Source organism: Propithecus coquereli, unplaced genomic scaffold (assembly GCF_000956105.1).
Source record: "Propithecus coquereli isolate 6110/MARCELLA unplaced genomic scaffold, Pcoq_1.0 Scaffold88, whole genome shotgun sequence".
In the NCBI taxonomy this organism is placed as follows: Eukaryota; Metazoa; Chordata; class Mammalia; order Primates; family Indriidae; genus Propithecus; species Propithecus coquereli.
In genome coordinates this window covers 6,314,873-6,329,561 of record NW_012155062.1, presented here as the reverse complement: position 1 = coordinate 6,329,561, position 14,689 = coordinate 6,314,873, and the positions used below count along the sequence as shown (strand labels likewise).

General features: G+C 49.2%; 1 protein-coding gene across 1 annotated transcript in view; it reads right to left on the bottom strand.

Annotated features, from left to right (window-relative positions):
• Nucleotides 1–11,753: 11,753 nt before the first annotated feature.
• Nucleotides 11,754–14,689, bottom strand: part of POU3F3 (POU class 3 homeobox 3) — a gene marked incomplete at its 5' end in the record, with an annotated part of 3,207 nt that continues 271 nt past the window's right edge. The window contains one exon of the mRNA XM_012664277.1: nucleotides 11,754–14,689. This exon is cut by the window's right edge and continues 1 nt beyond it. Within this exon, the coding sequence (XP_012519731.1) occupies nucleotides 13,307–14,689 (1,383 nt within the window).

Here is a 14,689-nt window from a genome sequence, read left to right as displayed (position 1 = left end):
GCAGAAACCTGAGCTGCTTGTGACAAGCACGCTCCTCTGCTAAGCAGTCTAAAAGTTTTGATACTTTCTGAGCACTGGGTGGCCTCTTCTCTTGATGTGAAGCACGAAACCCCCTCCCCATTTCTATTTTGTCAGAGTTAATTGCCCTGCAGTGGGGCATCTCACACCTCAGCCTGCCAAGAAATACAGCAGGGAAGGAATGCTCCACAGGTAACATGATGGCATGGGATTACCTCCCACATTTGAAGGGTCCAAAACCTTCACTTGAATGAAATGGGCCTGAGGCATTCTCCCTTCAGTGGCTTCCTAGGGACAAACCTCTTTGGCCTGGCCGATGCTGTTGGCAACTTTGTGTGCCCCTGAGTCCTGAGAGTGGAGCCAGTACAGCTCGGTGGGCAGCTGTCCCCAGAGGTGGATCTAAATAGGAGAGCTCCATGTGTCAACAACAAATTCTCTTCTGTTCCTAAGCACCCAGAAGCACCGTGAGAACTCAGAGAACCCATACGCTCCCTGAGAACAAATTCCCTCCTGACCTTAGGACCCCATGAAAGAGGGGACAAGAGGTGGGGACAAGGACCCATGGAAACTCCCCACAAGGACTCCCAGTAAACAACTCCAGTTTAGGCCCTGCCTACCACTAAGCCGGGGGATGGGGAGTGTGTGGCAGGGCTTGGGAACAGGACAAAGAAAATCAGTTGTTCCCCTTCCATGGGTCCTCTGCAGACAAGCCTGAGACAATAAATACCTGTGAAGAGGGGAAAGGATGGAGGGTGGAGCTGGCCCTAGGTTTATTGTCCCAGTGATCTCATTCAGCTGTCCTGCAGGAGTTCCAGGGCTCTGTTCTGAAAGACCAGAGCTCTCCCAGAATGCCTGGAGAAACTGCACAAGCAGGACTAGGGCAGAACACCGGAAGCTATTTGGCCCCCAAACCTGGCACCTTCTCCCCTTACTTATATAGGAGGCCTATATAACTCAGGTCTGAGAGGACCTGCTTTGTCAGGACACCTGGTGGGAGAATCTGGTGAGAGCTGGAGGCAGTTTTCCTCAACTTACAAGCTGTTCGAAAATTGACATATAAAGAAGAGAACAAACATTGTATAGGGAGGGCCTCCATTGTGTCAGAAAACCTATCCCTTCCTAGTGCCCCTGGACATCCCCCTAGGTGGGCCTACACATTATTTCAGTGTCAGGTGAGCTGGAGAAAGAGGTTGACCTGTTCCCTGTACCCAAGTAAATACAAATGAGTTTGTTTCTTAAAAAGAAATGTCATAGCTTTAAACTTTTCCTGGCCTGAATCCACCTAATTTCATCAGGGTCTCTTGTCAGCAACCGTAACACCTCTACCTCTTTTCCTTTTTTTCTTTGTGACTTAAGGTTGCATTTTAGGAGGGTTTATACAATGTTGTTCCTGTCAGTAAACCGTTCCCTGTCCCCAACCTCACCCCATCTCCCTGCATGAAATTGTAGTTGGAACCCTCCCCACACACAATCTTTAAAAATTTTTTTTCTGCTATTTTTTCCAACTAGAAGAGTTGACAAGACATAGACACATTAAGCTGCATAAAATCCAGTGGACTGATCAGCCAAAATGCATCTCATTTGGATTTGTTTGTAGCAGGGGTAGGGGACTGTATCACCTATTGCCTCCTGCTCCCTCTGCCAATCCAGACTGGCTGGCTGGAATTTCAGAGCAGGCCCCAAGGTAGCGGCCTTTTGTGAGCTGGGAGCCCTAGCCCACCCCAGGCTGGTGGGTGAGGGGGGAGATGGGAAGGTGTCTGAAGGTCAGGCCTGAGGGCTTGAACCAGCTTTGGCTGACCTTGGCTCTGGGTAGCTCTGGGGACTGGGAGGTTTGGCCGGTGGGTGCCAGCAGCTGGAAGCCAGAGGTCTGCTGTGATCCTCTGGATTTCCCCTGGGTTGAATTAAAGAACCGGGACACTGTGAAGTAGAGGAACAGTCACTGACCATATTTTAGGCCCACATCTAACCCCTCTCTCAAAGTTGCATTCTCACCACCCACTTTGTCACTGGAGGAGGGACTTCTCTGCTTGATGGATTCTTGCACCTGCTCTAGCCCTGAACCCGGCCCTGGACTTCTCACTTTCCGTCTGTTCTGCGCTGAGCCCCACTCCTGGGCCCTCGAGTTTCTGGAGCCATGCCTCTCCCACCAACTCGGAGTCACGTGGGAGCTGCACCCAAGAGTTTTCAGAACCCAGTGGGGGCGCTGGGGTGAAGTTATGGGTCTTTAGGGAGATTTCTGCCCACTCCTTCACTCTCCTGCATTAATTTCAACTCTTCCCTGTCTCCCGGTGCTGGGTCGCCAATCACTGTCCATCAGTTCCTACCCAGCGGCTGGGCTGGAGGTCGTGGCTGCGCGGGGGCCGCAGGGTCACGGCCAGGCTTCTGCGGCGGCGGTGCTGGGGGCAGGGGCGTGGAGGAGGATCCGGGCCTGGGGAGCCTCAGCGGGTGCCGAGTGCTCAGGCTTAGCCGTGGGGAAATGCCCAACTAGTCTCTGTGAGTGCCCAGCAGTGTGTCATGCGGGCATCCTTTCCTTGCAAAGGCCCGGGTGACTGAGACACCCGGCTAACCCCCGGATCTCCGGCTTCTCACTCTTCCTCTCACCCGGCAGAGAGGCTTCAGGGCCTGCATCGTCAGGCCAGACTGTAACCCACGACCTTCCCGGGCCAACCAAGGGCGAGGCATGTTGCCCAACAAGGCCACCGCCTCCGGAGCTGCCCAGGGAACAGCTTTAGAGGAGGCTCTGCGGGCCCAGGCGCAGCCACTCGCCCATGCCCGCAGGGACCTGTGGGGGCGCAGGGGCCTGGGCTGAGAGCGGGGCAGCCAGCCCCGCACCATTGACTCTAGGGGCATGTCTGCGGAGCCCGGGGGAACAATCAGCGGGCTCCATGTCTCGGGAGCTGGGGACACGCCTGCAAGGTGTGTAATCCTTTAAAGATCCTTGGTACTAGTTTTGCAGGAAGCCTTTGTTATAGCTCCGTCAGTGTGCGCGCCTTCGGCAGCTCCTCCTCCCAGGGCCCCCGGTTCGCTCCCTCCCCACCGGCCCCGGCGGAGAGAGCCTGGTGCAGGGGAGCTGCCCAGGATCAACTGTCCTGCTCCAGATCCCCTCCTGCAGAATACTTGTGCTTTGGTTACAATCTTCCCTTCGTGCCTGGGGCAGATAAACACGGTTTGCAGGGCGTTTGGGGCCAAGCTGCCCCGGAAGAATGGGCTTTCTGAATGTGACCTCGGGCTGCAGCAGCGATGCAATCCTGCTACTGGTGAAGGAGTAGATCTCTTGCCACCGCAGGGGTGACTGGGGGGAACCAGGCAGGGCACACGGGGGAGGGGGTAACCTGCTCTCCCACTAAGGATTTGAGGATTCTGACAAAAAGTGCTGGTTGAGGATGACACAGTTGTGAACTAACCTGGTTCCTACTGGCCACAGGGCAATGAGGTCCCAGTATTCTTGGACACGATTGCCACCCCCCCATACCTCCATTAAAAAGTGTGATTCCTCTTTAGTTAGCCAAGGTACAGCTTTAGGCAGGGTCTCTGAAGGATGCCCTGGCACACAGAAAGTGGAAGTATGACTGTTTACATGCACACAAACTTACATGCACCCTATCATATATGGCTACACATTTCCCCGTGGTCTACCTATTTAACTTGTCTTCATTCCTCATTTCTAGGGCTTTCCACCTGCACATAGTCATTTCGAGAAAATCAAGTGTGTGCAACGCTCTCCAGAGAGGGTTTTGTTATGTTATGTAACACACTCACACAGGGATTCCTCAAGTTACCATTTTGCCCTAAATCGGCCAGCACTTGGTTTTCTGGTGGGGGTGTCAGGATGATGCAAATGGAGGTGGAACCCTCATTCCTTGGGGGCTTTTATTCCCCTCCTTGAAACCCCAGTTCAAGGCAGAGGAACAAAGGGGAGAGGTAACTGATCTCTCCTTTGGTCTTTCTGTCCCCCCTCACTTCCATCTCCTCACCTGCAGGCCTTCCTCTTTGATAAACAGAGGAAAACCTGTGGGATCAGGTACATATGTAAATACAGCTGACCTCAGCCGGCCCCTCCTCACTGAAAAGCAGAAAGCCGGTTTCAGGTGCAGATCGCTTAGTGCCTTGAGTATCCACCACTTCCATTCCCCCCGACTGTGTGGGACTCAAGGCTACTTGCTTAAAATCCTTCTCTTGTTAAAAACATCCAGGACAACTATTAAATAGTTCTTGGAAGAGTAAAGACCTTCTTTCAGGGCTGAAACATTTTTAAAGCCCTGTTTGGCAGAAATGTTCAAGGCGTACTAAATAAAATCAATCAGTAGGCTTGCCTGAGCAATTTTGAAATTTGAAAAATTTCTCCTCCCAAAATTTTAATTAAAAATAGTTTGTAGATGTTATTTTGTTCCCTGATGGCTTTTTCACTATTGTAACCTAAAGAGTCTCAAGACCAAGCTATAAAGACAGTTATTTCCCTTTTGTTAGTTTCTGGATGATTCTATACTTTCTTATTAGACCTATTTAATTTTTTTTTAACTGTGCTGGAGAGTTTTCAACCTTGGAAACATAAATGAAAAATAGATTCCCTCATTCTGAGACCCTTTGGAGTGCAGATTGGAACCAACCTGTCTGCCGCTACTCACACCTCCAAGTTGCCCTGTCCGAACCTGGGTAGAGCAAGGGTGGTAGGTTTTGACGCCTTTTATTCCAGCCCTGGTGCAAGAAGAGCTCTTTGAAATGAATGTCTATTCTATTTCAGTGTGCAATGTTCCAGCTGACTAAATGGGCTTGCCTGTTGCAGAGAGGCAGTCCGAGAGGACAGAACGAACGTGTGATCTTCCAGGAAGCTCTTCATTAGAACACCTCCTGTCCTTTTTCTTAATTATTAAAAAAAAATGTTTTTACTTCCTTCTCAGTGTCCGTCTCATTATTTTGTCATTACAACTGTGAAACATGGGCTGTGGTGACCATTCTTTTTGTTCTTTGTAACCATGTTGAGTATTGGGAACTTACAAAGCCCAGACATATCTCAGGTGTGTTCTGCTACTCACTGGGTCACACGGAAAACTCACAATTGGTTCTGCCTTTCTCTGAACAACTCTCCCTCAAACAAAACCCCTTTCCCAACTTATAGGGGAAGGGGATTCACTTACAAAAAACTTTCTGAATTAAAAAAGACCGGACTCAGGTTCTCCAGGTAAGGTAAGTGATCTTGGCCATACTGGCGATGAGAAAGCCATCACCTAGCACTCTACCTATGTATAACTTCTTTAAGGAAGGAGGCAGGCCAGTAGCTACATTTCCACAGACTTTTCTAAAACTGTGCCACCAACTGAGTATGTTTTACAGATACAGTTGTGGTATATTCCCAGCCAGCTCAAAGTATTTAAATTTTGGTTTTGTTCACATGTGCATGTGCTTACACACACATACACACACACACATACACACACCACCTAAGGTGATATTACCAGTCCATTTCCACTAGGCAACTCTGGTGACACCAACTATATCCAACAAACTTCGTTTCTGAAGAGTGAAAAAAACAAAAAACCTATCTGTATATTTTAAAAGGTTATTTTATACTGTTTAGCAAGCCTACAGACTAAGGAACAGGTTAACTAACCACTTTCCTTCCCCTTCCCAAGACATGGCAATTTTTAAAAGCTAAAATTTGTTTCCAAAGGGAGGAAAAGAAACAAATTCCATTAATGAGTTACATACATGGAATGTGGCTTGTCTAGGCCGTTTGTATTTGTAAATAAATGGCTTTCTGTTTATTATGTATGTTTTACTGAAAAAAAAAAAGAACCCTAATGCCTCTGAGCATGTCGTAATACAGCAAATATTTCCACTTGAGGTTTATTTGAGTTACACTGTTTTTTTGTATCACTAGACAGAAATCGGGTTAAACTGAATCAGTTGTGGGATTCGTTATCTTTAAGTGTCCAGGCTGACTTTCGGTGGCAGTACCCCTAAAGTTCTCAAGTTTGCCAAAGTGCAGGGGTAGGGGAAGGGCGGGGGTGTCCGCTCCCTGGGAATGTTATCCGGATCAATCTGGGAGTTTCATTTCCCCCTCGATCTTTCTAAAGCTTCGGTTCGCAGCTTCAGAAACGAAGCGGGGGTGCGATCTCAGTGGCGCGTGGACTGGCACAGACCCGCCAGTTGGCATCGGTGCCTTGCCTTGCCGCGGGCGCCTGCACACCGCCGCCGTCGTACTATCGCTCCGCAGGCCCGGCCCGCAGTCCTCGGGTGGGGACAGGGCCGGTCCCAGGCAGCCTACCCCGGAGTCGGTGGGGCGCTCGAGTTTCCCACTCCGGAAAGCGGAGGCTTGGGCCCAGCTCCCGGGGCTACCCAAGAACTCGACCGCCCAGTGCGGTGAGCAGGGCCCAGCCGCCCCAAATTTTCACAAAGCCTCCGGCCGCCTCCTGCCCTGCCCCCGCTCCTCAGTCCCAGCGGCCCGGACGTCAGCGCACTCCCAGACAATGCGACCCGCTTGCGTACGAGGCCCTTCTGCTCTGACCCCTGACCCCCGTACATTCGGACTGCAGCAAAAGGTCGTGGGTTGGAACCGCTTTCTGAGCCAGCACATCTCCCTCCCCACGCGGCATCCTGCGGGAGGAGATGCAGAGTGCGCCCCACACTGAATTTGCAGGCTCTGGGCTCTGGGCTGGGCCACAGGCTTTGAAGATCCAGGATGTCACGGGTCCAGCTCGGTCTTTACTGCGTCTTCAGCTCCAGGGCTCCGGGCAGCAGGGAAGTGGATTTCGGACAGAGAGAGCCCGGGTCAGCCAGGCCCTGAACTCAGCTCCTCACAACTCCACGGTCTGCAGAGAGGGAGGCAGCGATTGAATCCCCCGATGGGATGCTGGAGCTCAGGCCGGAAAATCCGCAAACGTAGAGCAGAGATCCACAGGCATTTCTATCTTACTTCCCACAGGCCTTCCAGAAAGTCATCGCCAGAACCTCTGGGACCTGAGCGACTCCAGCCTTCAAAAACTCTTCCAACCTTCCAAGGAAACTTTCAGAAGTTTCCCTTTCTCTCTCTCGCCTCTATTCCTTGGGCTTTCTCCAGCCACCGGGCTTGTTGATTACTCTGCTAACTGCCCTTTAGTGTCTAGGGCTCCTAAGGCCTGAGTATTTCTAGAATAATAATAATTATTATTATTATTGTTATTTTTAGGCTGAGGAAGGAGAAGAGGATCAGAGGGTGGGGGATGGGGACTGAGGGGAAAAGTAGAAATGTTGATGAAAAGGGATATTTCAACCTGTATTTCAAAAGGTTTCAGTTGACAATTATCAGTAACCCCAATAGACAACTCCATTAAAAAAAAAGAAGAAGAATTTACTACTGCTCTTGAAAGCCGTTATTTTTTACATCGCTTTTAGGAAGATAGATGAACAAAACATCGCGTTTCAAGCCATTTTGATCTGTAATTGAAAGGCAGGATCGGTTTGTATTCTCCTACGGCTTTTACAGAAGTTGCAGTGATCCAAAGTCGGGTTGCTGTGTCAGAGTGGCATTTTTATTAATGAGAATACAAAAAGCTTGCATATTCTTAGCCCTGCTTGAATTTAGTTGCTAAGCAACCGGTGTATGGTAATTCATCCGCGAAATTTAAATCTTTGAGAAAGGATCGTGCATTTTGCTGAATGGTCGCCACGAGGAAAACAACTTGTGGGACCCGCAGCAGCTGCCACAGTTGGGCCGCCCGGCCGAGCCGGGTCGACCAAGGACCGGGCCGCCCCACAGCGACCGCCACCGTCCGACCTCCGCGCCCAGTCCTGCCCTCCCTCCCGGAGGGAAACGGGTTTTTGGTGCCTGGCTGCGCTGGGTCCTCCTCCCCAGTGCCTCTTCTGACCCCAGGTTTTTGCCAGAGGCAGGCCCTATACCTGACCAAATCGCCTGCATCCCGAGGGCTTCTGAGTCCAGACCGCGAATTTCTGCATCTCCTCCCCTCATACGCACCCACTGGCTCACGGCACGCGCACACACACACGCGCGCACACACACTCACACTCACACACTAGCTCATGCATCGTGCCGCCACGACAATAATGCCTGTTGCCTTCTTCCCAGACCCCTCTGAGGTCACTTCCAGAGCCGGCTCTTCCTTGAGGAAGACTGGACTCATCAAGAACGCAGCCCACAGCCCGCCAGAAGGCCAGGCGGCCGCGCTGGCCGGCAGTGACATCATAGGTTCCTGCTCGCCAAGCTCGCGCCCACATTTTAGGATACAGGAACAAACACGGATGTGAAATCAAGAATGAAAGAGAGAGTAATCTAATTAATAGGCCATGAGCCAGGCTAACAAAATCAAAGAATCTGATTACACAAGTACCCCTCTTGCTATCTCCGCTGCCCCCACCCCCAGCTCTTCTAGCCTGCGCACTATTTCCTTCCCTAGGCTGGAAAGTTCAGGATGCAAACGCAGAGCCCTCTGATTTCCTTACTGAAATCAAGATCAAGCCTACAGTGGGGTTCCCGAAACCTGGAAGTCACATGGGTGACCTTCGGGCCCTCAGACCAGCAGCCCTGAGGAACTAAGATGACCAAATGACCTACAGAACTTAGAGAGCAGGAGAGGTGGGGTGGCCCCACACTTCTTAATTGCATCACTCTTAAGAACAACAAGACCACCTGTACTGATAGCTTATACTGTCAGTAGCAGGACTAGGAGAAAGGGTTTTCTCCAGTAAGTTATTTTAAAGGGATCTATTTTTTTTAACCTAGCACAATTTTTTTTTTTAACATCACCTTGCTTTTGGGTCACTGAGAACCTCAAACTTCCAACTTCATTCCCCAACATAGATGCATGAGCATAGTCAGGTATTAGTTTTTATCACTGAAACACAGCATCTGTTCTAATAGGTGCAGCCAGCCATGTGCATTTCACAGAAAAAAAGAGATTTCTCTAATTTCTATCTTTCTGCCTTAAAAACAAAAAAACAGGTCCACCTCCTAAATAATTAATTTCAAGTCTGCATCCAGTGCCAATACTTGTTGCATCCATTTTATAGTTGATTAATTACCCTGGAACTTGAGCAAACTAAACTCCATGTGGAGAGACTGTTTCTTCCTTCAATTTAGTTCTGAAAGCTACAAGTTATTGATGTATCTTACTCTATTTACATACAAATTGGTGCAAATATGCCCATCTCTTAAAGTGCATTTTTTATAAATATATAGAAGTGTCATTTTTGATTTAGCTTGACGAGGTTGATCATTTATTACAAAAATAAACGAATAAATACAACAATATATTGTTGCTTCCAACAGGATAAATACTTTACAAATATATAATTAAAAAACAAATTTAATTGTTAAAATTATTTAAAATATTACACTTATCGATAAAACTATCAATAGTATATACTGCATTTAATATTAGAACCAATTATTCTCTGAATGTTGAAAATCATTCATACAAAACAGATTATGAGCATGGTAATGAGCAAACACTGGAGGCTACAGGGAAGCAGAGGGAATCTCTAAGATCAATAATGAACAGTTCTATTTTGGAACAAAGAAGTAGTTCTTGGCTAAGCACAAAAAAAAAAAAAAAAAAAAGGCAGAGCAACAACAGCGAAGTGACTATTTTAAATACACCTTGAATGATTTATGGCACAGACTTGCCAGGGGAAGATGGTTGGATGAATGAGGAGACCCAGGCTTGGACAACTGATTAAGAGTCATGGGAGACTGTAAACTGCAAATGGGCCTAGCTTGGGATTAGCCAGGCTGATGGAACAGAACTTTGTCACTTTCCTTTGGGTTGGAAGGGGAGGAGGGGATTGAAATGGAGGAAACAAATGGGCACTTTACGGAGCACAAGACACTTGCGCTGCAAAGGAACACAATGACCAAATTCATTAAAAAGATCTGGTGATATATAACAATATTTTCATTATTTACATGTGTAACAATATAAGCCTTAGCACAAAACCTCTCAGTTATGTCTGCTCTCTTTTGTTTTTCAACCATGAATTTCATTTCATAAATACATTCAAAGGGTTGATCAAAAAAAATGGAGTGCAAGCCTTAGCTCACTTTATAAAATGCAAAATAATGAAACAAGATGGGCTTGCTTTCCCAGCTTCTCTTATTAAAAGTTACTCTGCTAAATCAGGGCTTCTTCCAAAGTAATCAGCAAAGTTAGTTTTTTAATAGAAAACAGTATGAAATCTAATGTTAGCTTTTTTGTTGTCAGCTAAATCAAGTAAGTAGATACCTCCTAAAATTTTAAATAGACCCCATTCCTTGTCTAATCAACCACCACCATTCCTGTAGAAAGAACAGGATTCCATCTCACGTGCCAGTAGTATCCACCACTTAAAAACAACCTGCTCAATCCTCAGCTTTCCAATGAGGACTTCTTCGCTTGCCCCTTAGACCCTCAAAAAACAATGAACTTCACCCCCACCCCACTTCAGGTTGTAAATTCACTGGGTAGAGCCATTACAATAGCAAGAGAAATAGAAAACAAGGAGGCAAAGAAAAGTAAATTGTGATTTCTTGTCTTCATTTTTTTCTTCTCTCTCTTTAATAAATATGGCCTTTTTCAGATTTCACAAATCAAAATGATTGTGATTTTTAGTACAATTTGGTGTTTAAAATAATGCAACCCAGTACGCGGCCATCTGGCTGGGCTTGATTTATGAAAGTGACACAGGGCCTGTCTGGGAGAAATAACTGTTCCTTGTTGCTCTCACAGTTTTCCGGGTTTTTTAACCCCTGTATTGATATCACAGGGAGAGGGAGTGAAGAGGACAGAAGGAAAAAAGTGAGTGACAGCTAAGTGAGATCCGGGGAAATTTGTCTATAGAGTCATTGCTTTATCACCCCTAAATACTTTTTTTAAAAAGTACAATACGTAGGGACTCCACTAAGCAGAGCCTTTATCATCTTTAGTATACACAACCTGAGGCATTACACTTTCATTTTCCCACATTGTAAATATTGAAACATTAACTTGATAAATGTGACCACTATTCAGGATTTATCTAAAAAATGATCTAAAAAGCTAAAACTCCCAGCACTAGTAAAGAAGATATCGAATGATACTGGGGGAAAGACAAAAACACAGAAATGTAGAACCTTAAGTCTGAGCTGGTAGTTGCACAGATGGATGCAGTGTGGATCATAATCAGGATTTTAGAATTATATTTTGTCATTATAGGAAAAAACAAAAAACAACAAAAAAACTTAATAATTTAAATTTAATTATATATAGTTATTAGTGGAAGTAATTCATATCAAAATATTTTATAGACTTATAAGCTATTCTTAACAACTATTAGTCTTCGGAAAAAGAGAAAAGAGACAGGAATATGCTGGGGGAATGAGAAGAAAAAGAGAGGCTGAACTTGGGGGAGGGGCTATATTAACCATTAATAACCAGTTGGCACATTTTTACTGGTGATGTAGTTCAATCTTCCAATAAAGAACACAGGTATCTTCAAGAAAAGGGCTAGTATCTAGATAATCTCACCTAAAAACACTAAAGATACCCACTAAAATTAAGGGAGAGAAAAATACTGTGAAATTTATGGATTAACAAGAAGTGATTACTATGTTAAAATACTAGCTGTTTCAGAAATGCCTATCTTTTATTCTAGATTTCCAAATATACCTTAAGTGGAGCAGGCTCTACTTCCTCAATGCTATTATTTAAGGATTTTCATTAGTAAAAAAATATTTCCTAAAGAACTCTTTTCTTCCCACACAGTGTTTATGCATCAGACACAGACTATTTCATTCTAACAAATTTATTTTCTCGATCAGCTCTTACGGAATCACTACTCAAATTAAATTACAATCAAATGATCACATCAAAAGATACCCTTATTACCTAACAACTGTCCATATTTTCATTTCATTTTGATTTGTGCTCGTCTGAAAAAAACACGTAATACAAGATCTGGGGAAAAATAAATTACCGTTTTGCAGCAGTTCATAAGTATTCTGAATAAAATATTAAAAGAAGTCATTTAATGAAAATATAAAGCAAATATTTTTAGATCAACAACGGATCTAACAATTCTATATTGCCGTCTTTTGAAAAGTCTGTTTATTAAAACCTACCAAAAACACTGCTTGGAAATGGCAGTATTATATAATCACATCCACAGCACCCATTCAATCAAAGTTGGCAACGGATTGAGGAGAGAAGTCCAGAGAAGTGCAGCGGCTGGTGCTCAGTCTTTCTAAATTCCTTTATCTGAGTCAGTCCAGAAATAAAAAATAAAAAATATTAATAAAAAAAATATTAGCGGTGGAATTTTTAGGCATGGTCCACCCGGAGTGGCAGCCGTTAAAGCCTGGGTTGGCGGCCGGGCCTCGCTTGGCGGCCTCGCAGGCTGGGCCCTCGCTCCGCGCCCAGTCCGCCCGCCCGCGCGACCCGACTTGGCAGGGGCCTCTCGCCACTCCTCGGTGGACGTCCCCCTCTCCCTCGCCCATCCCTCTGCTCTTTTGCGATGTTTTTATTTCCAAGGTTACTTTGAGGATACTTTTGGCTTTGCTATTCAGTCTGTTAATTTCAGAAGCTGCGAATATTTTATTTTCCTGGAGATTTTTCCCCTCCTCCTTCCCATTTCATAGTTGATTTGTTTGTTCCCAAATGACTTGAATATGGCCAAGAAAAACAGGGTCCCGGAGCACTGAGCCATTCCCTGATGAAACGCGGTGCCTCTGCTTTCTTTCAGGTCGCTCCCAGGAAAGAAAGTTTCCGTGGATCTGTTTAGGCAGCCCTTCTGGAGGGAGAAAGTGAAAGGAAGGGGGACTCTTTTTTTTTTTTTAAGAGGAGAGGACGAGGCAGGTGCTGTCCACCACTGCCATGTAGGTCATCTCAGGGTGGGAAAAATCTCACGAGTGCAGTTTTGGTGCGTTAGGCATCTTCACCCTTTTTTAAAAACAAAAACAAAAAACGAAACACCACCATGGTATAAACGAGATCTCATGATCGCCCCCTTTTTCTCTTCCGGTTTTGTTTGTTGTATATGTATATGAAACAGTCTGGGTATTTATTATGCTTTTTAATTTTTTTGGTCCCTCCTTCCTTGGACTTCAAAAAATGTCTCCTTGGTCTGTCTCTCCCTGGTTTTTTTTCCTCCAAGGGCGGGCATGCCTGTTTTTGGGCGGAGGGGAGGGCGGCGGCAGGGCCTGGGCTCGGGCCGGTGAGGCCCAGGTGCAGGGTCGGCGCGGCGGCGGCGGCGGCGGGGGCGGCGGCGGTGCTGACGGCCGCTGCGGAGGCGGCGGCGGCGGCGGCGGCGGCGGGGCGGCCCTCTTCGCGCTGCGCCCTTGCCTTCACTGCACGCTAGTCTGCAGCCCGTGGTGCGGCGGCGGCGTGTCGGCGCTCACGGTGCCCACCTGCGAGTAGACGTCGTCGGGCGTCTGCTGTTGGATCCCGGGCGGCGTCATGCGCTTCTCCTTCTGGCGCCGGTTGCAGAACCAGACCCGCACCACCTCCTTCTCGAGCTGCAGGCTGTCGGCCAGGTTGGTGATCTCCTGCGCAGAGGGCTTGGGGCACTTGAGGAAGTGGCTCTCGAGCGCGCCCTTGACGCTCACCTCGATAGAGGTCCGCTTCTTGCGCTTGCGGCCCTGCGCCGCGATCTTGTCGATGCTCGTGGGGCTGCCGGTGCTCGAGTCCGCCTCCTCCAGCCACTTGTTCAGAAGCGGCTTGAGCTTGCACATGTTCTTGAAGCTCAGCTGCAGGGCCTCGAAGCGGCAGATGGTGGTCTGCGAGAACACGTTGCCGTACAGCGTGCCCAGAGCCAGCCCCACGTCGGCCTGCGTGAAGCCCAGCTTGATGCGCCTCTGCTTGAACTGCTTGGCGAATTGCTCCAGGTCGTCCGACGTCGGCGTGTCCTCGTCTGAGTGCGGATCGTGGCTGTTGAGTCCAGGCCCCGCGCCGCCGCTGCCGCCGTGGTGCGGGGGTCCCTGCGCATGGTGCGGGTGCGGCGGGTGCGGATGCGCGTGGTGGTGGTGGTGGTGGTGGTGTTCGGCCAGCTCGGGCGTGTCCCCGCGCACCAGCCCTGGGTGCACCAGGCTCTGAGCGCCGCCGCCCGCGCCGCCACCGCCGCTGCCGGGCCCTGGGGGCGCGCTCAGCATGCCGTTCACCGTGAAGCCCCCGGGCTGGGAGTAGAGCAGACTCTGCGGCGGGGGCTGCTGGCCCCCGGCCATGGACGGGAGGTGCGCGGCGGCGGCGGCGGCGGCAGCGGCGGCGGCTGCTGCGGCGGCCGCCCCCCAGCCCCCGGGGTGGCCCTGGTGCGGGGGTGGCGGTGGAGGTCCGAGGTGCGGCGGCCCGCGGTGGTGCAGCGCTGTGCCCGCGTGCAGGTCGTCGCGCCCGGCGCCGCCCTTCACGTCGGGGCCCTGCGGGGGTGGCGGCGGCGGCTGCGGCGGCTGCTGGGGGCTGCCGGCCATGCCCACGGCGCTGCCCGACCACGGCGAGCTCGCCTCCACGGCGGCGGCAGCGGCGGCGGCGGCAGCGGCGGCGGCGTGGGGCAGGGCCGTGACCCACTGGTGCGCGTGGCTCAGCATATGGCCGCCGTTACTGGCGGCCATGGCCCCCTGCATGAAGTCGCTCTGGACCATCTTGACAGAGGACGGGTCTCCCCGGTAGGCGCCCGAGGTCACGGCGGCGCTACCCGGCTGCATGCCGCCGCCACCGCCCCCCGCACCGCCCCCACC